Below are 27,671 nucleotides of genomic sequence, written 5' to 3'. Positions count from 1 at the left end.
TCAAGGCAAACAAGAAAGCATTTTAGAGATTCCAGGTGTATATTGGTCACGCTTTGCCGCGCACAAACAACAAGTTGTCAATCAAGCGGTGACGAGTTTGACTGAGTCGAGCGGTCGGTGGTGTTTTTTTAGCACAAGCGTTGTGTTTTAACCAAGACGCTATTAAATCATTAGTATAAGGAGAGAAATGAAAACCTTCATTGTATTGTGCTTCTCGCTTTGCCTTGTGGGAGGTAGTAAAGGTATGTCATACTTTTAGCTTTACTTTTAAGGCGTCTAATTTTGCATGGTTGAAGTGTTGTGTTATGCAATCTCGAGATGTTCTAAAGATTGAATCCCTTTCCTTTTGAACTAAGTGAAGTAAAGTTCAGACACAGAGTTAGGTTTGGAGGAAGGTCTGATTTAAATTCATCCATCCTTATTTTGTAATTTCAAATGTGTTAGACGATGACAAGCCTAAACTACCCTTTGTCCTACGTTATGCTTCGCAAGAGTGAGTGAACCTCTCAGCATACTGTTCAACGTGTGTCTAAAGAAACATCTGTTTTGGTTTTTCAACGCTTTCCATTCATATGGTGTGATTTACTGCAAAACTGAGTTAGTTTACCACAGCTTTCTGCAAATCTGTTTCAAAACTTAGGTTAAACTGCAATTCAGTCCAATGATACTCGATGGGGCCTTTTCAGTAATAAATTCTGAGATTCATTTTCACATTGTTCCTGATACTTTTGCTTTCTCATAACTAGTGTCTGATTTCGGAAGTTTAATCATTTTTCTTCAATATTTTCCCCATAATAAACCTGTAAGTTTACCGTGCGCGCGTGTTTAGTTTCCGCAACGATAGCGAAAACATGACCTTAAGTCTCGGTCGAAAGAACACAAAGAAAAAGCAACTTTAATTACATTGCAAATGAATCTATCAAGGTTGTTAAATCTTAAACTACGGAGAAAGATATAATGACTTGACCGATAATGTACACAACTAAAACAACGGCAAAATAACGCCCGACAAAAACTCTTGTACTCAATTGCTTTAGTCGTGAAGATAGATCATTCATGACTTTATATTTAATTAAGTTGCCGTTCATGGGCACCCGACATCTGGCTGCATAATTAATTGAATTTGTTAATAACTGAGCACGATACATTTAAGAGACTAAAACCCTCAAGGCCATATGGCAAACGCACTCAACATATCAACGCAATATACCTTTGCCACCCTGTTGCACCATCCAACATCTCGGAACATATTCCAACTTGGGAAAGCATTTGGAAGACGTACGCAACAACTGCACTAAGTTGCCTACGGTTGTCTGCGCTATAAGCGGCCATTGTGAAGTCCCCAATGGCAATTTAATAAACGCTGGTAAAAATATCTTAGATAAAAACAGAACATTCTATTGACAGGCTACCGTAAAGTACTTAACTTAACCGATCCTGGTTGATAGCTTTGGGTTTTACCTCTTGCATGCCCTTTCTAGCTTCCTTGCTTTCGCGAGCAAACGATTAATATTCTGCATTTTAATACAGTCGAAGCTCTCGCAAACGACCACCTCGGAAATTCAAGAAAATGGTCGTGACTAGAGTTGGTCGCTTACAAGAATGAATCCTCGAAAGCAACCGCACGGTAAAACAACAGTGGGTGGTGGCCTACAAGAGCTTCAGAAACTCATTAATGATTCATAAAAAAAATGAGTTAAAAAAATTGTTTAATGAGTGTCTTTCTATCTGATAGAGACAGGACTTAACTTTACGTTCAATTATTACCTGGTCAAGAACCATTAGCGCAGTGTGCAGTTTCATTAAAATGTTAGCAAAATTTATTTAATTTTGCTTTAATCTACGTAATGTTTTTCTTTCAATTCAAGCCGATGTCAGTAACTTGATTGCTATATTATAATCTTGTTATATGTTCAGGATAATCTTTCCTGTTTTAGTTTTAGTTTGCAAAAGCTTTTGCAACTCTGCATGTATTTATGGTTATGCAAATAAAGCTAGCTGTTGTTGATTTATATGTAAAAGACACTGGGTGGTCGGTCACAACAGTTTAAAAACAAAGGAAAAGTCTAGTTAGGTATTTCCAAAAGTGATCGCAGTCGCTTACGAGAGCTTTTCATTACAAAGTGTAAGTCACAATTCAAGCGGGGTTTCGCAAAGGTGGTCGTAGTTAAAGCTGGTTTCTTACGAGAGTGGTCGCAAGGATAGTATCGCCTGTACTTGCTTGTTGTTTGACCCATCAGGGATGACACAGTAATCACACTTTTACTCTCTCCTTCTCTTTTCCGTGAGGTTATTCTATTACCAAAAGCATTCTTCTATTCAATCGCACACTCTTTGTAGGTCAGAGCACCGCTGTGGTAAGTGTGGCATCGTCCAGTGCAACAACATTTGTGGAATCCTCCGGTGCAACACTAAATGTGGGATCGCCCAGCGTCGAATTAAGAAGGGAGTCGTCTACCACGGGAAACACTCCGGAATCGTCCAGTGCAACAATCAGTATGGTATCGCCGAGCGGCGAAATAAGTAGGGAGTCTTCCAGCACAGGAAACACTCCGGAATCGTCCAGTACAACAACCAGTGTGGTATCGCCCAGGAGCGCAATAGACGTGCCATTGTCTTTCGTAACAACACGAACAGTAAATGTGGGATCGTCCACCGCAGAATTTACGTCTGCGGCGTTGCAGTCCGCGCCACAGTGGGTACACACGCTGGGATCGCCCAGCGTCGAAATAAGAAGGGAGTCGTCCACCACGGGAAACACTCCGGAATCGTCCAGTGCAACAATCAGTATGGTATCGCCGAGCGGCGAAATAAGTAGGGAGTCGTCCAGCACAGGAAATACTCTGGAATCGTCCAGTACAACAACCAGTGTGGTATCGCCCAGGAGCGCAATAGACGCGCCATTGTCTTTCGTAACAACACGAACAGTAAATGTGGAATCGTCCACCGCAGAATTTACGTCTGCGGCGTTGCAGTCCGCGCCACAGTGGGTACACACGCCGCAAGTCAGTACAGCACCCATCTCAACCACTGAGACCGGCGTGGAAGCAACGATTGCATCACCAGTGAAACCAACAATAACCTCTTCTGTAAATGGTAAGTAGGTAGTTATGAGTGATTGGTTACAACTGCACTAAGTTCAGTTGTGTAATACTGTTGGCTAGATTCCACCCCGAAAAAGAGATAATGTAATATAGCGCGCGCGCTGGTCCTATCTAATTCCTATTGAGCCATCATGGTAAAAATCTTTATGTATGTACGGCTGTGCTCAATAAAATGACGTGTGCAATTTCAATTTAGCTACAAAATTTCCGTCGAATTTAGTGCAAGTTCCTTTTGTTTAAGTTTCGGCAATGTGAGTATTTTGACTTTGTTTGTCTAAATTTTCATCGAGTATTTTTGACTTTGCTTGCCTACATTTTCATTATAATTAATTCGAAGAAGCATATTTTTCATTGACAATTTTAGAAATCAGGTTAAGCGTTTTCGTTCAACTGATTGTGGCGTGTTAGGATCCTAATGACCTTTGTTTTTCTTCACCGTGCATTGTGAGAGCTTTGTAGTTAATCACAAATAAAACATCTTTTAGCGCCCAATATGTTGTCGCCATGTTATAAAAGAATTGGTTCATGCTTTTAGCTGTGCGTATATCGAGTTATGGACTTGGAAAGCTTGGAGAGCACTCAAGAAGCTAGAGTTGCTCTCGGCTATCGCCTCGAGCAACTTTTACGCTTCTTTCGTGCTCCCCAAATTTCCTGCGTGTATCCATAACTCGATATACCCACGCTAAGCATAAACCAATTCTTAATTTTGATTTCTCGATTCCAAGAATGGATAATCTTATTCGCGATTTGACTAACCTAACTAACCCGGGAGAGTCAATCGATAAAAATCGATATCGGAAAACCACTTGATAAATCGATATCAATCGATAAAATTAATTTAAGTGTTATCGATTTTACCGATCAATCAATAAAACTCGATACTCACACGCTGACGTAGTTTCAAACTTATCGACTTTATCGATTTCATCGGATTTTGTTCGAAAGTACCGAAAATCACGACCCTCGGTTATAATTTTGGGTTCAGCACTTCGATGTCCTTTCTAGCTTCCGTTCTTTCGCGCGCAAGCGATTATTGTAACATAGCCTTAGCGAAGCGCGTGTTCTGATTGGCTAATACGCTCGATCCATTTGCCCGTGGGTTCCACGCTCACGTCAGTTTGTTTACTAGTATTTGTACTTTTCCTCGGCAATTTATTTCATCGATGTTAACACTTTTTAAAACATAATTACTATTTTTTTTCACCTAAAATATGGAAAGCTTTAATCCTTCTTCCGGATATGAGGAAGATTATTCCTGTCAGCTACGAAATTTCGAGCTCAAGTTTTTTGACGGACCTCCAACCAAATCCCACCCAAGAGATTTGCTAATTTAGCGAGGAGGAGTTGAATCAGCTGGTTGAACAAAAGCACTCGGCACTAGGAGACGGACCAAAAAAACAAAACTTGTACATGAGAGTTTTAACAAATTTCTGTTATAAGTCTTGCATACGAAATCCTTCTGTTCCAAAAACTTTAAAGATAATCGTTTTTCTGAGCCTTAATAAAGGAAGTTTTATCAAATATTAGAAGCCTCTGATGAATTATTTAACTTAAGTTCCCTGGTTTCAGTTTTGCTCGATCGCTCGACTCGCTCGATCGTGAATTGAACTCTTGAAATTGAAGAAACAGCCACTCGAAGGACCGACTGCATCGATCGTGCACAAATGTAAGCTTACATTTCTGACAATTTCCTTCACGCGTCAATCTTCTGTTCGTTTAAGCTTATTTTACCAAATAACGAAAGAAAGAAAGAAAGAAAGCCATTCATGTGTTCAAGTTCAGCCTTAGAGGCGCAACTCATCAATTTAAAACGAAATGGAAAGGAAGACGAAACCCACAAACCTGCTATTGAATAAGAGCATCTGAAACAGCTCAAAGCCAGGGGTGTTTGTTCGTTTTCTTCTCCACACTCGCTTTTAAGAAATGTCTGGTTCCATATTGTTCTTTTCTTTTGCCGAAGAGGCCGTGAAGGACAGAGAGCTCAGCAACCAAAAGCTTCAACCATGTGCAGTTGGTTTTCAGTTCTTCGGAAAACTGATCCAAATTTAAGCTTCACTAACTTTTGAGAAACGCTTTTACCGAATGCAATTTTCGTTTGTTGTCACCTTGACATTTAGGTTAACGAGCAGTTTGAAGTTGTTTGTTTGCCCGAGATCGAGAAAATGCAAACTATAAACTCGCCGCGATCCAAAAAATATTTTGATGTGTCGCTTTGTCATATCTGTGAATGAACATTTTCGCGCGGTTTATCGCGCTTTTGACTTCATGTCAGCCGGACGATATTCAATATATACTATCTCAAAAGTCTCAATGTCATAAAAGAAATGGTAAGCGTGCAGTGTGCAACTATTGAGTTGTATATGCACTTGGGAGGTTTGCTAAGGACTCAAGAAGCTAGAGTCGCACGAGGCTATCGCCTCGTGCGACTCTTACGTTTCTCTCGTGCTTACCAACCTCCCGCGTGCATATATAACTCGATAGTTGCACGCTGCACCCTTACCATTTCTTAAATATTCTGTATTTTCATTCATGCTTATTCGTTTGACTAGTACAATTATTGCGCTTTTACCCGGAGTGTGACACCCTCCTTCTCATTTCCGTTAGAATATCCTACTACCGAAAGCACTGTTCTTTTAATATCACACATTCTTTGTAGGTCACAGCACCGCTGCAGTAAGTGTGGCATCGTCCAGTGCAACCCCAAATGTGGGATCACCCAGCGGCGAAATAAGTACGGAGTCGTCCAGTGCAGCAAGCACTCTGGAATCGTCCCGTGCAATCAATGTGGTATCGCCCAGCGGCACAATAGATGTGCCATTGTCTTACGTAACAGCACGAACTGTAAATGTGGAATCGTCCATCGCAGAATTTACGTCTGCGGCGTTGCAGTCATCACAGTGGGTAAACACACCGCAAATCACCACAGCACCCATCTCAACCGCTGAGACCAGCGTGGAAGCAACGATTGCATCAACAGTGAAACCAACAATAACCTCTTCTATAAATGGTAAGTATGCACATATAGTTATGAGTGACTGGTTACAACTGCACTAAGTTCAGTAGTGTGTAGTACTGTTGGCTAGATTCCACCCGAAAAAGAGATATTTTCATTTCTCGATTCCAAGAATTGATAAGTTTATTCGCAATTCAACTAACCTAACTAACCCGGGATAGTCAATCGATAAGAATCCATATCGGAAAACCACTCGATAACTCGATATCAATCGATAAATTGATTTTAAGTGTTATCGCTGTTATCGATCAATCGATAAAGCTCGATACTTACACACTGGCGTAATTTCAAACTTATCGATTTTGTCCATTTCATCGGATTTATCGATCAACTTTGTTCGAAAGTAACGAAAGTAACGACCCTCGTTTATAATTTTGGGTCAGCACTTCCATGTCCTTTCTTGCTTCCATGCTTTCGCGGGGAAACGATTAATAATCTGTATATTCATTTGTGCTCGTTCGTTTGACTCGTACAATTATTGAGCTTTAACCCGGAGTATGACTCCCTCCTTCTCATTTCCGTTAAGTTATTCTATTGTCGGAAGCACTGTTCTTTCAATCACACATTCTTTGTAGGTCACAGCACCGCTGCAGTAAGTGTGGCATCGTCCGCGGCAACAACGTTTGTTAAATCGTCCGCTGCAACACTAAATGTGGGATCGCCCAGCGGCGAAATAAGTACGGAGACGTCCAGCACGGGAAACACTCTGGAATGGTCAAGTGACACAACCAATGTGGTATCGGCCAGCCGCACAACTGATGTGTCATTGCCTTACGTAACAACACCAACAGTAAATGTGGGATACTCCATTGCAGTATTATTTACGTCTGCTTCAATGCACTCAGCGTCACAGTCAGTAAAGACACCGCAAGTCACTACAGCACCCATATCAACCACTGAGACCGGCGTGGACCCAACGATTGCATCAACTGTGAAACCAACAATAACCTCATCTGTAAATGGTAAGTAACAATTATTAGTAGATGGTTACAACTGCACTGAGTTTAGTGGTTTTCTACCGTCGGCTAGATTCCACCGAAAAAAAAAGAGAAATTTTGATTTGTCTATTCGACGAATGGTCAACGAATTCGATTTCATTTTGGGGGAACATGCTCATGAGAGGAATGAAATATCTTATTAATACTTTACAGTATTTTCAAGTAATTTTTTTCATATGTTCACCGAACAAAATTTCCTGCGAGACTTCTTTCCATCAAGTCAGGATTCAAGCCAAGAGTGTATCGTGTTGTAAAGATGCTCGATCGTTTACATTCGGCGATACAACTATAACTTAACTTGCAGATTTATTTCGGCAATTTCAATTTCTTTTAAAGCATTAATTAAAACGCGCTTTGTCAAATTCGATATTGCAACACTTCCTCATAGTGTGTCACTTAAATCAAGAGCGTTAATCCCTGCCCCAGGCATAATCCGGGACTTTGATGCGAGGTTGGCTCCGTAAACTGAGTGTAAAAATTGCACAGTTCTGAGTGAAGCTGACCGTGCTGAAGAAAACGTATTGAACAATGTCAGCAATCCAAGATAACCGCTTTTGTCATTTTCACTCATCACTCATTTCGTTCTAGTTATTTCTCACTCTGCTCGTTAACAAATGCAGTATTGTCGTTACTGTAGTCAACTGATGTGTCCTTACTTTCAGTGGATGGGTGTAACAATTACACAGTCCTGAGTGAAGCAGACCGCGCTCAAGGACAAATAGTTATCAGCAATTATAGATGCGATAGGGATGACCTGGTACCAGGTTGGTATCGTTTCCAAGGAGCTGCCGGAAACCAGATGGCGGACAAATGTGTTCCCACGAATTACTGCGGGACTCGGTATCCAGGATGGCTCAGTGGCACACACCCGACAGTTGCTGAAGGTGTGGTCACTCGTAAAGTCTGTTATCATTACTGGGATTATTACTGGTACGGGTCAACAAACTGCTGTTACTGGAGTAACAATGTAAGAGTCAGGAACTGTGGGGCTTTCTTCGTGTATGAGTTACAAAAGCCGCCTCGTTGCGATCTTCGTTACTGTGGTAACGCCGGTGGCGCAGGTAATTTGCCTTGTTTGCTTTTTTGAGTGTGTGCGTAAACAATCAATCATGAAGCAATCATCATCATCGATCATCAAACAAAGTTTAAAAACATTCTCCAGAGGTAGTTCAGTGCCATCTTAACTTTTCGAGTGTAAGGTGGCTCTGAATACCTTCGGATGACAATAAAGCTGTACCTTATTAATCTGATCACAATTCGTACTGATATTACGTAACATGTGTGTCTAGAGAAACATCCATGTTACGCAATTCTTACCGTATTTGTAGAAACATCAGAATCATTTCTATCCTCTAGTTCTTTATCATTATAACTTCCTTCATTATTACTACGAAAAAAGGTATTTTTCCCTTTTTATTCACTGTCTCAACCCCAGCAGCGGTTTCCGTAACAATTTGGCGCAAAACTTAGCTTTCTTGAAAGAAAGCGAAGAGCGTTTTTGTTCCACGCTCTCAATTGTCGTTGCATTGAGAAAATAATGACCAAATGCAAATTAATAAACTCCGACGCCGAAAAACACACTAGAATAACTAGCTGCGTTAAATTCAAATCCCTAGAGCTTAGCCCTAGAGCTTATCTTTTTTTAAAATAAGAATACCTGTGGGCTGCACGCAGCAACAACTAATGATTTTGTAAAACTGAGTTTATTAATCGACCAGTTTCGTCTGCTGTTGAGATTTCGTCAGGATCAAACTACAACTGAGATACAAAGATGGAACTTATTTTATACTAAATATTGGCAGTACAAAGTACGCTCCTACATGTTCTCCGTGTTTCTATCGAGTTATAGAAACAGTCGTGAAAGTTTGTAAGAACTCGAAAAAGCTGTGGAAACGCTGCGGCTCATGTTCCCACAACACTTCTCGTTCTGCACTTTTTCTCCCAAACGTCCACTCGTGTTTCTATTACTCGATAGAAACACAGTACATGTTTTACATTTCTTACTGAAATCGATGGATATTTAGAACTACCTTAAGTTTAGCCGGTTACCTAATACTGTCGACTAGTTTTCACCGGAAAAAGAGAAATTTTCATTTGGCTATTCGATGAAAGGACAATTTTACTGGCAGTTCCACTAACCTAACCAACCACGCTTGCCTCTACCGGTCGTTTGAAAAAAATTATGACTGATGGTACTGATCACCACGCCAACTAATAGCCAATAAACATTAATTCCAGTACACACTACTCGCGAGAGTACGCACGGTACGGTACAAAGCACGTCTCATCACAATATGGCCGAAGCTCAGAAAATGTAAAGCGTACAGAACCCCTCTATTTCTCGACACACGCTAAACAAAAACTGCGAGCGAAGCCAGCGCGAGGCAATCACTTCATTCAATACTTATTACATAGTTACTCAATGAAAACACCTCATTGTAAACATTGATTGTGGAAAATAAATAAATAATCAAAAACAAATTCTAGTGATACTAGGATGAGGCTTTGCCTCATAATAAATTTTCAGATTCATTTTTTTTTGACGTCGGTTCCCGTTCACGTGACCGTGATGCACGCGTATTATTATTCTTCTTTGTAGAGAAGTGAGAATTTAGTGGCTAAACAAGAAGTCTGAGTTAAAAAGGAAATGAGAAAAGTGAAATATCAATCTAATATTTTATACTCTTTTCAAGAAATTTATTGGACATGCTGAATGAACGAAATTTAATTTTACTGGAGTTCAATGCCTGCGAGATTTCTTTCGATCAAGTTAGGATTCAAGCCAAGAGTGGATCGTTTTGTAGAGAGGCTCGATCCTATACGGGCGAGACATTTATAAGTACACTTACTTATTTGGAAGGGAGGGCAAATTCAAATTATTTTAAAGCATTATAACGCATTACGTTCAAATTCATGGTGTGTCACTTAATTCCAAGAGCATCAATCCCTGCTCTGGGCATAATCCGGGACTTTGATGCAAGGCTGGCTCTGTAAACTGGTTGTAAAAACCACACAGTTCTGAGTGAAGCAGACAGTGTTAAAAAAAGGTACTAAACAATGTCAACAATCCAAGATCATCGCTTTTGTCATTTTCACTCATGACTCATTTTGTTTTAGTTATTTGTCACTACAGTTCAGTTAAGAAATGCAGTTTGGTCGTTTACTGTAGTCAACTGATGTGTCCTTATTTACAGTAGATGGATGTAAAAATTACACAATCCTGAGTGAAGCAGACCGCGCTCAAGGACAAATAGTGATCAACACCAGCAGTTATAGATGCGATAGGGATGACCTGGTACCAGGTTGGTATCGTTTCCAGGGAGCTGCTGGAGATCAGATGGCGGACAAATGTGTTCCCACGAATTACTGCGGTACTCAACATCCAGGTTGGCTTAATGACACACACCCGACAGTCGCTGAAGGTGTGGTCACTCGTAAAGTCTGTTATGATTACTGGGATTATCACTGGTACGGGTCAAACGACTGCTGTTACTGGAGTAACAATATAAGAGTCAGGAACTGTGGAGCTTTCTTCGTGTATGAGTTACAAAAGCCGCCTTATTGCGATCTTCGTTACTGTGGTAACGCCAGTAGCGCAGGTAAGTTGCCTTGTTTAATTTTTGAGTGTGTCCGTCAACAATCAATCATCAAGCAATCATCATCATCAATCATCAAACAAGCTTTAAAAACATTCTCCAGAGGTAGTTCAGTGCCACCTTAATTTTTCGACTGTAAGGTGGCTGTGAACGCCTGCGGATGACAATAAAGCTGTATCTTATTAATCTGATCACAACTCGTATTGGTACTACGTAACATGTGTGTCTAGAGAAACTTCCATGTTACGCAATTCTTACCGTATTTGTAGAAACATCAGAATCATTTCTATCATCTAGTTCTTTATCATTAACAACCAACATATATCTGCCTTCATTGTTACTACGAAAAAAGGTATTTTTCCCATTTTATTCACTCTCTCAACCCCAGCAGCGGTTTCCGTAACAATTTGGCGCAAAACTTAGCTTTCTTGAAAGAAAGCGAAGAGCGTTTTTGTTCCACGCTCTCAACTGTCGTTGCATTGAGAAAATAATGACCAAATGCAAATTAATAAACTCCGACACTGAAAAACACACTACAATAACTAGCTAGGTTAAATTCAAATCCCTAGAGCTTAGCGTGTTTGCTTTAGAGATTCGGGAAAGTCTGCCTGCAAACATGGTGACCCAACAGGCCGACGTTCATATTCCGGTTTATGAGACTACAATTATTTATAGATCTTTTTTTAAAATATGAATACTTCTGGGCAGCACGCAGCAACAACTAATGAGTTTGTAAAACTGAGTTTATTAATCGACCGGTTTCGTCTGCTGTTGAGATTTCGTGAGGATCAAAATACAACTGAGATACAAATATGAAACTTATTTTATACTAAATATTGCTAGTACAAAGTACGCTCCTACGTGTTCTCCGTGTTTCTATCGAGTTATAGAAACAGTCGTAAAAGTTTGGGAGAACTCGGAAAAGCCGTGGAAACACTGCGGCTCCTGTTCCCTCAACATTTCTCGTTCTGCACTTTTTCCCACAAACTTCCACTCGTGTTTCTATAACTCGATAGAAACACGGTACATGTTTTCTAATTCTTAAATGGATGAATGTTTGCAACTACCTTAAGTTTAGCCGGTTACCTAATACTGTCGACTAGTTTTCACCGGAAAAAAAAAAAAATTGAGTTGGCTATTCGACGAACGGACAATTTTATTCGCAGTTTCACTAACCTAACCAACCACGCTTGCCTCTACCGGTCGCTTGAAAAAAATTATGACTGATGGTATTGATCAACACGCCAACTAATAGCCAATAAACATTAATTCCAGTACACACTACTCGCGAGAGTACGCACGGTACGGTACGAAGCACGTCTCATCACAATATAGCCGAAGCTCCGAAAATGTAAAGCGAACAGAACCTCTCTATTTCTCAGCACACGCGAAAGAAAAACTGTGAGCGAAGCCAGCGCGAGGCATTTATTTCATTCATTACTTATTACATAGTTACTCAATGAAAACACCTCATTGTAAACATTGATTGTGGAAAATAAATAAATAATCAAAAAAAATTCTAGTGATAGTAGGATGAAGCTTTGCCTCATAATAAATTCTGAGATTCATTTTTGTGACGTCGGTTACTCTTCACGTGACCGTGATGCACGCGTATTATTATTCTTCTTTGTAGAGAAGTGAGAATTTAGTGGCTAAACAAGAAGTCTAAGTTAAAAAGGATACAATTTTCTCTTACGTACAGTAAACTTAGAAAATTTGCTTCATGCAAAATAATGCGCATCATTTTCACTTTGGGGAAACATGCTAATGAGAAAAGTGAAATATCAATCTAATATTTTATACTCTTTTCAAGAAATTTATTTGACATGCTCAACGAAAGAAATTTAATTTTACTGGAGTTCAATGCCTACGAGATTTCTTTCGATCAAGTCAGGATTCAAGCCACGAGTGGATCGTTTTGTAGAGAGGCTCGATCCTATACGGGCGAGACATTTATAAGTACAGTTACTTATTTGGGAGGGAGGGCAAATTATTTTAAAGCATTGTATCGCATTACATTCAAATTCATGGTGTGTCGCTTAATGCCAAGAGCGTCAATCCCTGCTCCCGGCATAGTCCGGGACTTTGATGCAAGGCTAGCTCTGTAAACTGGTTGTAAAAACCACACAGGTCTGAGTGAAGCAGACAGTGTTAAAAAAAAAAAGGTATTGAACAATGTCAACTATCCAAGATCATCGCTTTTGTCATTTTCACTCATGACTCATTTTGTTTTAGTTATTTGTCACCACAGTTCAGTTAAGAAATGAAGTTTTGTCGTTTACTGTAGTCAACTGATGTGTCCTTATTTACAGTAGATGGATGTAAAAATTACACAGTCCTGAGTGAAGCAGACCGCGCTCAAGGACAAATAGTGATCAACACCAGCAGTTATAGATGCGATAGGGATGACCTAGTACCAGGTTGGTATCGTTTCCAGGGAGCTGCTGGAGATCAGATGGCGGACAAATGTGTTCCCACGAATTACTGCGGTACTCAACATCCAGGATGGCTTAATGACACACACCCGACAGTCGCTGAAGGTGTGGTCACTCGTAAAGTCTGTTATGATGACTGGGATTATTACTGGTACGGGTCAAACAACTGCTGTTACTTGAGTAACAATATAAGAGTCAGGAACTGTGGAGCTTTCTTCGTGTATGAGTTACAAAAGCCGCCTTATTGCCATCTTCGTTACTGTGGTAACGGCAGTGTTCCAGGTAAGTTGGCCTGTTTGCTTTTTTGAATGTGTCCGTCAACAATCAATCATCAAGCAATCATCATGATCAATCATCAAACAAAGTTTAAAAACATTCTCCAGAGGTAGTTCAGTGCCATCTTAACTTTTCGAGTGTAAGGTGGCTGTGAACGCCTGCGGATGACGATAAAGCTGTTTATTTTTTTCTCAAGCATCTGAGCGCGCCGGAATCCTAAATCCTCGAAATGATTGGCTAATCATACGCACGTGAGCGGTCCAGCTTCTTACGATACGGCCCACGTGCCGGATTTTTTTCCTGCTGCCTAAATTTCGCTCCTAAAAGTTAGCGGTAATCGTCAATCTTTTGCCTTTTTTACACATCCATCGACGATTAGTCAAGGCAAGTTTATCTCTGTTCACCTTAACATGGCAAGGAAAGTCACTGTAAGTAAATTCAATTGAATATTTTGAAGTTGTGAGAGTTTACTTAATTGTTTGTAGCTTGGCGCTGTAATGGCGCGTAATCTCTCGCCGTAAAATTTGAGTCAATTTCAGTCTAGTTTACCTCTCCGATCGTTGCTGTATTTAGAAGAATTTCTGTGTAATACACGTAAAGAATTTCCTCGCATTCTGCTATTCAATTTACGGCAGAAAAGTGACGAAGTGATTTTAAAAGGAACGACTGACAGAAATTGTTTTTGTAGTAAAAATTCAAACTTCGCACGAAATTTCACACCGCAAAAACAGTTTTGGAGAACTTAACTGGTGAAATAAACGCAACTAACACAACGTAGTTCGAAAAAAATTTGTTTTTTAATACATCTTTCTTTGTCTACTATCTGTGTTACTCGCTCGTTGCCGAGATTTCTTACAAATCGTTACCAGACGGCGCGCAAGCCGATTCAATGACAAGAGTTGCGTAAACAAACCCATTTGTAATCTGTAAAACCAATTTACTGCAGGAAAAAAAAGATAAACATGTTATTCGCCGGCTTACGGTCGGTCCGTATGGTAAAAAACTGTGACCTCGGGCTTGAAAATGCTGCCCTCGACCTGCGGCCTCGGGTACCATTTTCAAGACCTCGGTCACAGGTTTTCACCATACGGACCTCCCAGCCGGCAAATAACATATATATCTTATTAATCTGATCACAACTCGTATTGGTATTACGTAACATGTGTATCTAGAGAAACTTCCATGTTACGCAATTCTTAGCGTATTTGTAGAAATATCAGAATCATTCCTATCCTCTAGTTCTTTATCATTAACAGCCAACATATATCTGCCCTCATTATTACTACGAAAAAAGGTAATTTTTCCTTTTTATTCACTCTCTCAACCCCAGCAGCGGTTTCCGTAACAATTTGGCGCAAAACGTAGCTTTCTTATAAGAAAGCGAAAAGCGTTTCTGTTCCACGCTCTCAACTGTCGTTGCATTGAGACAATAATTACCAAATGCAAATTAATAAACTCCGACACCCAAAAACACACTAGAAGAACTAGCTGGGTTAAATTCAAATCCCTAGAGCTTAGCGTGTTTGCTTCAGAGGTTCGGGAAAGTCTGCGTGCAAACATGGTGACCCATCAGGCCGACGTTTATCTCCGGTTTATTAGACTACAATTATTTATAGATCTTTTTTTAAAATAAGGATACTTGTGGGCGGCACGCAGCAACAACTAATGATTTTCTGAAACTGAGTTTATTAATCGACCGGCTTTGTCTGCTGTTAAGATTTCGTCAGGATCAAACTACAACTGAGATACACAGTTGGAACTTATTTTATACTAAATATTGGCAATACAAAGTACGCTCCTACATGTTCTCCTTGTTTCTATCGAGTTATAGAAACACTCGTGAAAGTTGGGGAGAACTCGAAAAAGCTGTGGAAACACTGCGGCTCGTGTTCCCACAACATTCCTCGTTCTCCACTTTTTCTCCGAAACCTCCACTCGTGTTTTTATAACTCGATAGAAGCACGGTGTATGTTTTCTATTTCTTAAATCGACGAATGCTTACAAGTACCTTAAGTTTAGCCGGTTACCTAATACTGTCGACTAGTTTTCACCGGAAAAAGAGAAATTTTCATTTGGCTATTCGATGAATCACAATTTTATTCGCAGTTCCACTAACCTAACCAACCACGCTTGCCTCTACCGGTCGTTTGAAAAAAATTATGCCTGATGGTATTGATCAACACGCCAACTAATAGCCAATAAACATGAATTCCAGTGCACACTACTCACGAGAGTACACACGGTACGGTACGAAGCACGTCTCATCACAATATAGCCGAAGCTCAGAAAATGTAAAGCGTACAGAACCTCTCTATTTCTCAACACACGCGAAAGAAAAACTGCGAGCGAAACCAGCGCGAAGCAATCATTTCATTCAATACTTATTACATAGTTACTCAATTAAAACACCTCATTGTAAACATTGATTGTGGAGAATAAATAAATAATCAAAAAAAAAAATTCTAGTGATAGTAGGATGAAGCTTTGCCTCATAATAAATTCTGAGATTCATTTTTGTGACGTCGGTTACCATTCACGTGACCCTGATGCACGCGTATTATTCTCTTCTTTGTAGAAAAGTGAGAATTTAGTGGCTAAACAAGAAGTCTGAGTTAAAAAGGGTACAATTTTTTTTCTACGTGCAGTAAACTTAGAAAATTTGCTTCATGCAAAATAATGCGCATCATTTTCACTTTGGGGAAACATGCTAATGAGAAAAGTGAAATATCAATCTAATATTTTATACTCTTTTCAAGAAATTTATTTGACATGCTCAACGAAAGAAATTTAATTTTACTGGAGTTCAATGCCTGCGAGATTTCTTTCGATCAAGTTAGGATTCAAGCCAAGAGTGGATCGTTTTCTAGAGAGGCTCGATCCTATACGGACGAGACATTTATAGATACCTTCCTTATTTGGGAGGGAGGGCAAATTCGAATTATTTTAAAGCATTGTAACGCATTATGTTCAAATTCATGGTGTGTCACTTAATTCCAAGAGCGTCAATCCCTGCTCTGGGCATAGTCTGGGACTTTGATGCAAGGCTGGCTCTGTACACTGGGTGTAAAAACCACACAGGTCTGAGTGAAGCAGACAGTTTAAAAAAAAAAAAGATATTGAGCAATGTCAACAATCCAAGATGATCGCTTTTGTCATTTTCACTCATCACTCATTTTGTTTTAGTTATTTGTCACTACAGTTCAGTTAAGAAATGCAATATTGTCTTTACTGTAGTCAACTGATGTGTCCTTATTTACAGTAGATGGATGTAAAAATTACACAGTCCTGAGTGAAGCAGACCGCGCTCAAGGACAAATAGTGATCAACGCCAGCAGTTATAGATGCGATAGGGATGACCTAGTACCAGGTTGGTATCGTTTCCAGGGAGCTGCTGGAGATCAGATGGCGGACAAATGTGTTCCCACGAATTACTGCGGTACTCAACATCCAGGTTGGCTTAATGACACACACCCGACAGTCGCTGAAGGTGTGGTCACTCGTAAAGTCTGTTATGATGACTGGGATTATCACTGGTACGGGTCAAACGATTGCTGTCACTTGAGTAGCAATATAAGAGTCAGGAACTGTGGAGCTTTCTTCGTGTATGAGTTACAAAAGCCGCCTTATTGCCATCTTCGTTACTGTGGTAACGCCAGTAGCGAAGGTAAGTTGCCTTGTTTACTTTTTGAGTGTGTCCGTCAACAATCAATCATCAAGCAATCATCATCATCGATCATCAAACAAAGTTTAAAAACATTCTCCAGAGGTAGTTCAGTGCCATCTTAACTTTTCGAGTGTAAGGTGGGTCTGAACGCCTGCGGATGACAATAAAGCTGTATCTTATTAATCTGATCACAAACTCGTATTGGTATTACGTAACATGTGTGTCTAGAGAAACTTCTATGTTACGCAATTCTTAGCGTATTTGTAGAAATATCAGAATCTTTTCTATCCTCTAGTTCTTTATCATTAACAACTAACATATATCTGCCTTCATTATTACTACGAAAAAAGGTACTTTTCCCTTTTTATTCCCTCTCTCAACCCCAGCAGCGGTTTCCGTAACAATTTGGCGCAAAACGTAGCTTTCTTGTAAGAAAGCGAAAAACGTTTCTATTCCAGGCTCTCAATTGTCGTTGTATTGAGACAATAATGACCAAATGCAAATTAATAAACTCCGACACCGAAAAACACACTAGAATAACTAGCTGGTTAAATTCAAATCCCTAAAGCTTAGCGTATTTGTTTAGAGATTCGAGAAGGTCTGCGTGCAAACATGGTGGCCCATCGGGCCGACGTTTATCTCCGGTTTCTCAGACTACAATTATTTATAGATTTCCACTCCACCTGAATGGAAAGCTAGTTCACCGCAAGTTATTCCTCCAGCATGCAATCGCCACACCCCTTCATCAGAATATCTTTTTAACTCTCCTGCGTGCCGTACATGAATTGCTTGTGTCTCACTCAGTTTTGTTATTTGTCACTACTGTTCAGTTAAGAAAGGCAGTTTTGTCGTTTACTGTAGTCAACTGATGTGTCCTTGCTTACAGTAGATGAGTGTAACAATTATACAGTCCTGAGTGAAGCAGACCGCGCTCAAGGACACCTATTGATCAACGCCAGCAATTATAGATGCGATAGGAATGACCTGGTACCAGGTTGGTATCGTTTCCAAGGAGCTGCTGGAGATCAGATGGCGGACAAATGTGTTCCCGAAAATCACTGCGGTACTTACTATCCAGGTTGGCTTAATGGCGCACACCCGACAGTCGCTGAAGGTGTGGTCACTCGTAGAGTCTGTTATAGCACGAATTATTACTGGTATTGGCCACACGACTGCTGTTACTGGAGTAACAATATTAGAATCAGGAACTGTGGAGCTTACTTCGTGTATGAGTTACAAAGACAACCTTATTGTTATTTCCGTTATTGTGGTAACGGCAGCGCAGGTAGGTTGCCTTGTTTCCTTCTTTGAGGGTGTCAGTCAACAATCAGTCATCAACCAATCGTCATCATCAAACAAAGTTTATAAAACTCTATAGAAGTGGTTCAGTGAAATCTTAACTTTTGGAATTTAGGTGGCTCTGAAGCCCTCTGAATGACAATAAGGCTGTATCTTATCAATCTGAGCATAATTCTTACTGGTAATACGTAAAATATGCCTTTACAGAAGCCTCCATGTTCGCAATTCTTATACCGTATTAATAAAAATATTACAACCCTTCTTATCCTCTAGTTCTTTATCATTAACATCCAACATTTATATTGGAGAGCAGGAATGGCGCAGTGGTGAGAGCGCTCGCCGGCCCGGGCTCGATTCCAGCCCGGTGCCATATGTGGGTTGAGTTTGTTGTTTGTTTTCGACTTGCTCCGATGGTTTTTCTCTGCGTTCTTCGGTTTTCTTCTTTCCATAAAAACGAACATCTCCAAATTCCAATTCGAACAGGAAAACCAGCTAAGGCTGATGTGGCTTCCTCTCTAAATATCTGCTTTAATTATTTCTACGAATCACGGTATTTTTCTCTTGTCATTCTGTCATTAAAAGGCACCAAATGTACTCTCTCAACCCAACAGCGGACAACTTACGTACTCTCTAGTGTCTCTGTCTCTGAGCATTGTCGTTCAGAGTGAGACAAAAATTAGGGAGCTTAAGCAATGACGCCGACTGCGACCCGGAGGACAACGCCTATTAAAAAGTGAATCTATATTTTACCCTGGAATTTCGCAATTGTTTAGATCTGTTCAGTGCGCCTATCGATAGCAGAAGTTGCTCAAACTAAATATGTAATGCCAGAGTTCAATGCCATTAACAATACAAAAAATTAGCCGCCGTATTTCGCGTCCTCTAAAATATGCAGAACGTAGACTTTTCACGTTGCTGTTTTGCGGAGGACGGGGGAGACGTACATAGCCACTGTTCTGCTTATTAAAACGTACTGTTCACATGCAATGCAGAACTTTTTTTCTCTGCCTTTTGTTTGGTGGCGTTCTCGTTGTCGTTGCCGTCGTGGTTTGCTTAAGGTTGCTATAGTAACCAAATGCAAATAATTAAATTCCAGCCACGTGGGGACGTCGACATCACACCTGTTTGCACAGCAAACAAACAAAAAAAAAAAACCTAGCGTGTCACTGGTATTCTTTTTTTCTCTCTTAGACCCAATTTATATGGTCTCGGGTACCCGAGACAACCCTCCCCCCGGCTGAGGTAGCTTTTAGCTCATTTCTTTGCAAAATTCAACCAAGCGTTTCAATTAGGATCGCAAAACCGTCCCAGGGGGCGAGACAACTCGGGAGAGCGAGTTGTCCCGCCTCAGAGGGTTAAGTAACCCTGGCAAGCGGGACAACTTTTCTTCAAAGAAATGCTTTTGCTCGCCTAAACGGGATAATTCTCGGCGTGGTGAGTGTCACGAAATGCTAGATTTAGGATTTAAAATAGAAATTCGTATCAGAGAAGTGAAATTTAGCTCGACAAACCCCACTGTGATCGAATGACCGAGGGAAACGCAAAGAAAGAGGGATATTTGCCAACTTCATTATTCAAGAAGGGTTACGAATAATGATGCAGGGTCAACTTTGACTCGTCCTACAGGGACTACGTTTTCACATATCAACGCTTGATAAAGTTGCCGCAAGGGGAGGGTTGTCTCAGTTACCCGAGACCATATAAATGGGGCCTGATAAGGTACCTTAATTAAAACACACTGGAATAACTAGTCGGTTGAAATTCAAATCCCTAGAGCTTAGCGTGTTTGCTTAAGAGATTGGCGAAAGTACGTGTGCAAAAATGGTGGCCCATCAGGCCTACGTTCATCTTCGGTTTCAAAGACTAAAATTATTTATAGATCTCCACTCACCTCGGATGTTCATGTTCATGTTTAATCACCATAACCATTCGTCAGGATATTTTTTAAACTCTCCTGCTTGCCAAACATTTATCAATCTTGACTCACTCGGTTTTGTTATTTGTCACTACTGTTCAATTAAGAAACGCAGTTTTGTCGTTACTGTAGCTAACTGATGCGTCCTTACTTATAGTGGATGGGTGTAACAATTACACAGTCCTGAGTGAAGCAGACCGCGCTCAAGGACACATAGTGATCAACGCCAGCAATTATAGATGCGATCGCTATGACCTGGTACCAGGTTGGTATCGTTTCCAAGGAGCTGCTGGAGATCGGATGGCGGACACATGTGTTCCCGAACGTCACTGCGGTACTCGCTATCCAGGTTGGCTTTCTGGTGCTCACCCGACAGTCGCTGAAGGTGTGGTTACTCGTAGTGTCTGTTTTTCATACTCAAACATCTGTTGTGACTGGTATCAAAGTATCAGAATAAAGAACTGTGGTGCGTATTTCGTGTACGAGTTACTAAGGACGTATTACTGCCCAGATCGGTATTGCGGTAACGGAATCGCAGGTAAGTTTCTCAAGATTTTTAAACTATTTTAGACAGCAGCCAAAACATCAACTGACAGTTATGATTTAACACGTTTTTACTGCTACGACACAGGTTAAATTGATGCTTGAATTAATTGTATTTTTTTGGTGAAAAGATGGCTGTCGAAACTGACCGCTTAACCCATTAGACTCTTGAGCCCGAGGGGAGGGAGGAGGGGGTGGAGGGGGGCCTATATATAAATGTGGCGGGCCTGCTCTTCGAAAAATTCAAACTATGCGTCTATAACTGACGAATAAATTAACCTATCTATAAAGAAATTTTCAAGAATATACGCCACACTCATCTAAACCATCAGCAAAGTATATATAGGGCGGCATTTCTCAATTTCTTTAAATGCGATTTTGAAAAATACCTTGATGGATATCAACATTGGCTTTCTGCTCTGAACACCGTAGGCGATACAAAAATTCTTAATGGGCCATTTCCAATGTTCCTTTTGCCTCAATTTCAAAACGAGTCCTCGTGCAAAACCTGTAGGCCACACGCATTTGCGCATGAATGGTTTTGCACATAGCCACATTTTGATACAGAGGGAAAAGGAAACTCGGAAATACCTTATTCAAATCCTAAGTGACAAGACATGGATACGCAGCCTTTGGTAACGAAAACAAGTAGTAAGTGAGTAAGTAAGTAAGCTAGTAAGTAAGTAAGTGAGTAAGTAAATTAGTAAGTAAGTAATTAAGTAACTTTATTTCAACTCGAGTTGATGAAGCTGATTAGGCCCCTAGCAATACAGTCATGCTAATATGCCGAGAAAAACATCTAAAAAATTTCAAAAAAAAATTACATGATCAATTAATGACTAACATTCTAACTATATCAACTATAAACAATAAACAGTCCTAAATTTTAACTGAATTATTACGAACAGTGTATCATAGAAAACTGTACATCACAAATTGAGATCTCTTACAGCAATCATAAATTCCTTGCCTCGTCCAACAGAAGGATTCTTTCAGACACTTAACCAAATGCACAGTTGCTTTTACTCACGGCAGGGTCAACTGTTCTTTTAAATTATCTTTGTGCTCTTTTTTCGCACTGCAGTGTACACTTGTCCAACGCTGACTGTACCATCCAATGGAATAAAATTTGGATGCCCAGAGAATGCAACAATGTACAATGATACTGTCTGTCAGTTCTCGTGTAATGATGGCTATATAGGGCGTGGGTCTCAAGCAAGGAGATGTCAACACAATGGAACTTGGAGTGGACAAGACTTCACTTGCCAAAGTACGCATTTCACTGACGATTTTGATTACTACTTAGTAGAGGAATGCCTTATTTCGAGTCTAGTCCAAACCTTGCTAGTTTTTAACATCAGCTTCTTACGTTTTATACACAACTCTGGTGTTATACATAGCATTGTATAATTTTCTTTGCATTTTTTTCTTATCAATATTACATCGTATTGCAGTGGTCACGTGTCCAGCGTTGCCTACACCGTCCAATGGTACAAGACTTCGCTGTCCAAGGAATGTAACAATTTATTATGATACTGTCTGTCAGTTCTCGTGTAATGATGGCTATATAGGGTCTGGGTCTCAAGCAAGGAGATGTCAACGCAATGGAACTTGGAGTGGACAAGATTTCACTTGTCAAAGTATGCACTGCAATGAAGATTTTAATAAAGTCTGTAAACGAGCCAGGTGGCCAATGGGACCAGAGCTAATCCTGGTTTCCGTAGTACGAAGCTACTAAAAGTAATTCTACTCCCCCTGGCTGGTATTCTAGTCCATCGCGGGGATACCCCCAGCATTAAGTTCGCCGGTACCCATTCATACACCTGGGTGGAGAGAGGCGCTGTCAGAGTTAAGTGTCTAGCCCAATAACACAACATAGGGTCACCGGTCTGGGCTCAAGGCTGGACAGCTCGATCCAGTGACCACCGCGCCTTCCACGAAGATTATAATTACCGCTTACTATATCATTTCACATTGCAGTGGTCACGTGTCCAGCGTTGTCTGCACCGTCCAATGGTACAAGACTTGGATGTCCAGTGAATGCAACAATATATTATGATACTGTCTGTCAGTTCTCGTGTAATGATGGCTTTATAGAGTCTGGGTCTCAAGCAAGGAGATGTCAACACAATGGAACTTGGAGCGGACAAGACTTCACTTGTCAAAGTATGTTCCTAAAACTCTGCGATAATTGCGCAAATTCTGATTGCTATGATCTTCTCTCCACAAAATAAGTGCCACCCTTAGGGTTTAATTGTTTCTTGAGGATTACTTAATCGTTAAGAACATCAGTCAGTCTATATTTCTTTGACTCTGACTAAATAGCTTCGATAGTCGAAAGTACATGGCTTGTTCTATCAGTTAACAAAGTGCAAAGAAATGGATCTTTTACAAATTCGGTCATATGGTACAAAAGCTAGCATTTTTTATGACAAGCTACTTTCAATTTTCACTCTCATTCTGCATCCCGCCTAAGCCATGTTTTAACATTCAGAATAGACCATTTTCGTATTTTCGGTATTGGACTGGAGCCACCTTGTAACTGAGGCTAATTCGGCGAGTCTTTTCAAATGCAAATGACATTCATCTCTTTTTAATGATATTCCCCCGCATGAGCCTCCATTGCAAGCTAGTTCCAGTCCAATACCGAGAATACGAAAATGACCTATTGCGGATTATCTACCACGTGACCATTTGTTGCAAAAGGCCCATTGGCTCTTTTTAATTATTGTCTTGTTTTTTTAAGTCGTCACTTGCCCTTCACTGCCTTCACCCCTTAATAGGGTGCGATATGGTTGCACTGGGAATTCATCAGAGTGTCCAAACGACACTATCTGTAAATTCTCGTGCATTGACGACTATAAAGCCATTGGTTCTAGCGTACGAGGATGCCAGCAGAATGGACTTTGGAGTGGTGGAGAGTTTTCTTGCCAAAATACGTGCAAGGGAGGATGAAATAACTAACAAATAGACTACTACCCCAAGTTTTCTAAGTGCGATGCTCAAAGAGAAGCGGGCGAGTGCACAATTACTCATTGAAAACGAGGACTTATAGTGTAATTGTTTAAGTAAAGACTACCACAAGAGAGTAGTTTAAAGCCTGCAATTGAAGACCTTTTAAGCTAAAATTCCAAAGCAATTTTGCAATGCAAAATGTAAAAATGCGCGTAATCAAGATTTCTCAGCGAATAAACAACAATGAGACAACCATTCAGATATGTGTATTTCCATGTGTAGGACGTGGAGAATGTGTAATCGATCGTTGTGGATTTCTTTTTGAGTACGGGCAGGACGAGGTGTGGTTGAACTTGAGGCCTTGACGTATGGGGTAGAACAAGCAGAGGGCAATTTTATGGGAGTTTTTCCGGGGGCAGGTTGTCTTCTGTTCACGGGTGTGTTTGATGGGCACCAGTCTTTTCGAACAAGAGCTAGCTTTATGTCTGATCATCCTGCTAGAATAAATTCTTTCTAGGAAGCTCAAAGAGCCTCTGCCTGCATAGCAAAAAAGTAAATAAACTCTTTAGCTCTTTACATTAGATTTTTGCGAGCTTCGCCGTAAGTAAAATGTTTATTCATTTTTAATCGACTTTAAGGTCACTACAGATCATCTTGACAGTGGCTGTGTTGCACTTTGTTTCCTGACATTGTTTGGCGGTAGCAACACGATGTGACTCGCCAATCATGCAATTAATTAATCATTCATTTACATGTATTTTCCATTTAGTTGTCACGTGTCCGACGCTATCAATACCAACCAATGGAGAGCTATTGAGATGCAATACAACAGAGATGTTGTACAACACCGTGTGCAGATTTTCTTGTAATGAAGGATCTGAGACGTCGGGTTCGATGATCAGAAGGTGTAAAGAAAATGGAACATGGAGTGGAACCAACCCCGTCTGCACAGGTATTTACCGTTTCGTTTGTATTAAAGAATTCGTTTACTTAGAGCGGATTTCACTTGAGTGTCGAAAAGTTCTTGGTTTAGCATTACTACGATCGAGCTTCACGATTGGCTTAAATCAGAAGTGGAAACCAAAACCACTCGTGACTCACCAAAACACGCTTTCCCAGGAATTGCGTCAGATACATGAATTTGTAATTAAGGGTGTTCCATTTGACTTTTGAGCCGGGGGGTGGGGGTAGGTGAACAGGCACGAATATTTTTAAACCCTTTCATGCACTAAGAAATTTTTTTTTCTCGAGACGTGTGTATGCATGATATTCATATCTCCATATAACATACTTTTTTCAACTCACTTGAGGTGCGTGACTCTTTTTTGCGGGGCCGTCTGCGTAAATGTTTTTGTACAATTATGCTTGCAACATATTGTTTCTACAAGATCACCCACCTTCCCTCAAAAGTCAAGTAGTCCAACCCTTTTTTTATGTTTTGATCGATTCCTGGACTGTATCCTTTGTGATTGGTTACATTTTGGTTTTACGACACTCAGTTGAAAACCGCTCTGTTTAGTGGAAGATTTAGTTTTCACGGCAATTCGCCTTAATCACAGTCCGCCATGTTGGATGCAACGTCACCATTTTTTGCATGAAAGCGAGGCCACGCGTGTTGAAACATCATGGTTGAGTCAGCGAGTACTTTGATTTCTTCAGAGTTTTGGTACTGCAATCTGGTGGAGATACCGACAACAATATTTACCTGTGACAGTGACAGTGTATATTGGCTCGGGGAAGTCTACAACAACAGGAGAGGATGACAGTTCCGGTTGGACCTCCATAGAACTTTCCTCACCAGAAGCTTGGCCGAAAGTTGATGCTATGGATTAAAATGAAAAACATAAAAATACTTCTGATTATTTTACGATTTTAACCAAGGAATGTTTAAAGAGATACCGACAACAATATTTACCTGTCACAGTGACAGGGGACGATGGCACGCTTACATCAAACAATCGCACTCGTGTACGCGGTGGTTCTCGCTTTGTCGGAGATTTTCTTTTCCTGGGTGATCTTGACCAGCAAAAAATACTCGGAACTGCATGCTTCTCCAGAACATGCTTCCCTGTTAAAGTTGTCTGAAAATCCGCTTCCTTAAAGTGTACAGAACATACTCTTGTGCTGTTTGTTATCTGTAGATGGACCAGATCATAATAATTAATGTAAATACATGTGCGCGACGATGACATCGATAACCTAACCAACTTACCTGGACACTTTTGCCCACGTCTCGCCGTATTTTGACAACCCACTGCTTTCGAATGGCTTCATCACTGGGAAATTGGTGAAAGGTATGATTTGGAATATTTTTAGCGCGATTATTTTTACATTGCGGCACGCAACAGTGATCTCCGTTGGGCATGATTGCAGATGATCGCCTTGTCTCCTCGATCGCCGAAAGTTGACTTTACACGCGTGGCCTCGCATTGGTGTCAAAAGTACATGACGTTAATCCAAGATGGCTGGTGTGCGATAAAGGCGAATAGCTGTAAATTTCATCAATTTAGATTATTGCGAGATTCGTAAGTAAAATATATTAATTCATATTTAATTCACTTTCATTTTTGTTACCGTCGCTTTCGTGGTTGCGTGAGGCCCAATCACCTTGACGACGGCCACGTCACTCACTTTCTTTTCTGACGTTCTTTCATGACACCAACACGATGTAACTATGCAGAAACTGTTGTGTAAACCAATGATTTACTACCCATTTAGCTGTCACGTGCCCGACCTTATCACCACCGTCTAATGGCGAGCTATTAGGATGCAATACAACAGAGATGTTATACAACACCGTGTGCAGGTTTTCTTGTAAGGAAGGATTTGAAGCGAAAGGTTCAGTGGTTAGAGGATGTACAGAAAATGGAACTTGGAGTGGAACTGACCTCGCCTGCAGAGGTATTCCGCATAGAAGCGGTTTATCAGTAATATCAAGTCATGTGTCTAATGCATTATTAGAGATTTGTGGAATACGAAGCAATCTTCCAGTGCCTGCAAATTTAAAATTACTTTTTGTGTCTACTTTTAGTTTTGTATTGAATAACACTAATGCAGCCTGGTTAACCAATCAGCGCCAAGGTTTTCTTTTCTCCACCAGTCATTAACATGCAATTTTTCTCGAGTGCTAGATCGTAGTGGCTCAATCGTAACAAAGATTGCATTTAACGTATCGTGTTTGACAGCATTCGTTACAGCGGTAATATCATGCAAAGGTTTTTACCGGTTACACGTTTTCCTGAGCTTCCCCAAATCTGATCACTTATTGTTTCTTTGCGGCTGGCTTCGGATTGGTGTAGAAATAACTTCGGTCAGCTGCAACTGTAAACGGCAGTCATGAGCAAATCATTCTAGTAAATACTTTATATTTGTATGCGTTCTATCTCGAACGCCGTTCTGATTGGCTTCTCTATGATCTATTCTGTTGTTGATAGCGAGTAGCTCAGCAGTGTGCGTTTGTTAACAAAATGGCGGCGCTTGTTTGTTTTTACGTCTTGAGGTGTCTGTGAAGAGGATTTAGATAAAGTTTTGAGCGACTGGTAGATTTATACTAAAATAATAAGCGTAATAGAAATCTAGAGCTCGTAACCTAATTATTAAATATATTGGAAGAGAATGGAATATCTGTGCGGTAATTTTTAGGCCTTAATTAAGGCAAGTATTAAACGGAGCCTGGGTAAAAATTATTACACGCTTTTAAATTTGACCTTCTTACACATTTTCATATCAACCTATTAATGCGGCCGTGACTCGACATTCGTTCGACTCCATAATACCGCATTGTTTTAGCCTGTATCTGTCATTGATCTTTTATTTTTTCTCGTTGTATTAAAAGAAACTGTGCTATTCATTTCACACTTTGATTAGTCGGTA

General features: G+C 40.4%; 2 protein-coding genes across 2 annotated transcripts; one reads left to right on the top strand and one right to left on the bottom strand.

Moving 5' to 3' along the window:
* LOC149096539 (uncharacterized) lies at positions 1–27,484 on the top strand. The gene is made up of 14 exons (XM_089280750.1): positions 1–242; positions 2,341–3,096; positions 5,761–6,111; positions 6,693–7,079; positions 7,778–8,176; positions 10,310–10,714; positions 13,024–13,428; positions 17,973–18,371; positions 20,458–20,838; positions 21,928–22,113; positions 22,298–22,483; positions 22,824–23,009; positions 24,568–24,750; positions 26,517–27,484. Exons 1-14 carry the CDS (start codon positions 188–190, stop codon positions 26,903–26,905), a joined length of 4,668 nt encoding a protein of 1,555 aa, XP_089136876.1. The 5' UTR covers positions 1–187; the 3' UTR covers positions 26,906–27,484.
* On the bottom strand, positions 25,346–26,191 carry LOC149096540 (THAP domain-containing protein 1-like). Its single transcript, XM_089280734.1, has 3 exons — positions 26,011–26,191; positions 25,714–25,933; positions 25,346–25,620 (listed from the first exon to the last, which is right to left on the bottom strand). Exons 1-3 carry the CDS (start codon positions 26,161–26,163, stop codon positions 25,454–25,456), a joined length of 540 nt encoding a protein of 179 aa, XP_089136860.1. The 5' UTR covers positions 26,164–26,191; the 3' UTR covers positions 25,346–25,453.
* Positions 27,485–27,671: the final 187 nt, after the last annotated feature.

Source organism: Orbicella faveolata, unplaced genomic scaffold, assembly GCF_042242905.1.
Source record: "Orbicella faveolata isolate gen_17 unplaced genomic scaffold, um_ofav_v1 contig_48, whole genome shotgun sequence".
Taxonomy (NCBI): domain Eukaryota; kingdom Metazoa; phylum Cnidaria; class Anthozoa; order Scleractinia; family Merulinidae; genus Orbicella; species Orbicella faveolata.
This window is presented reverse-complemented; position numbering and strand designations above follow the sequence as displayed.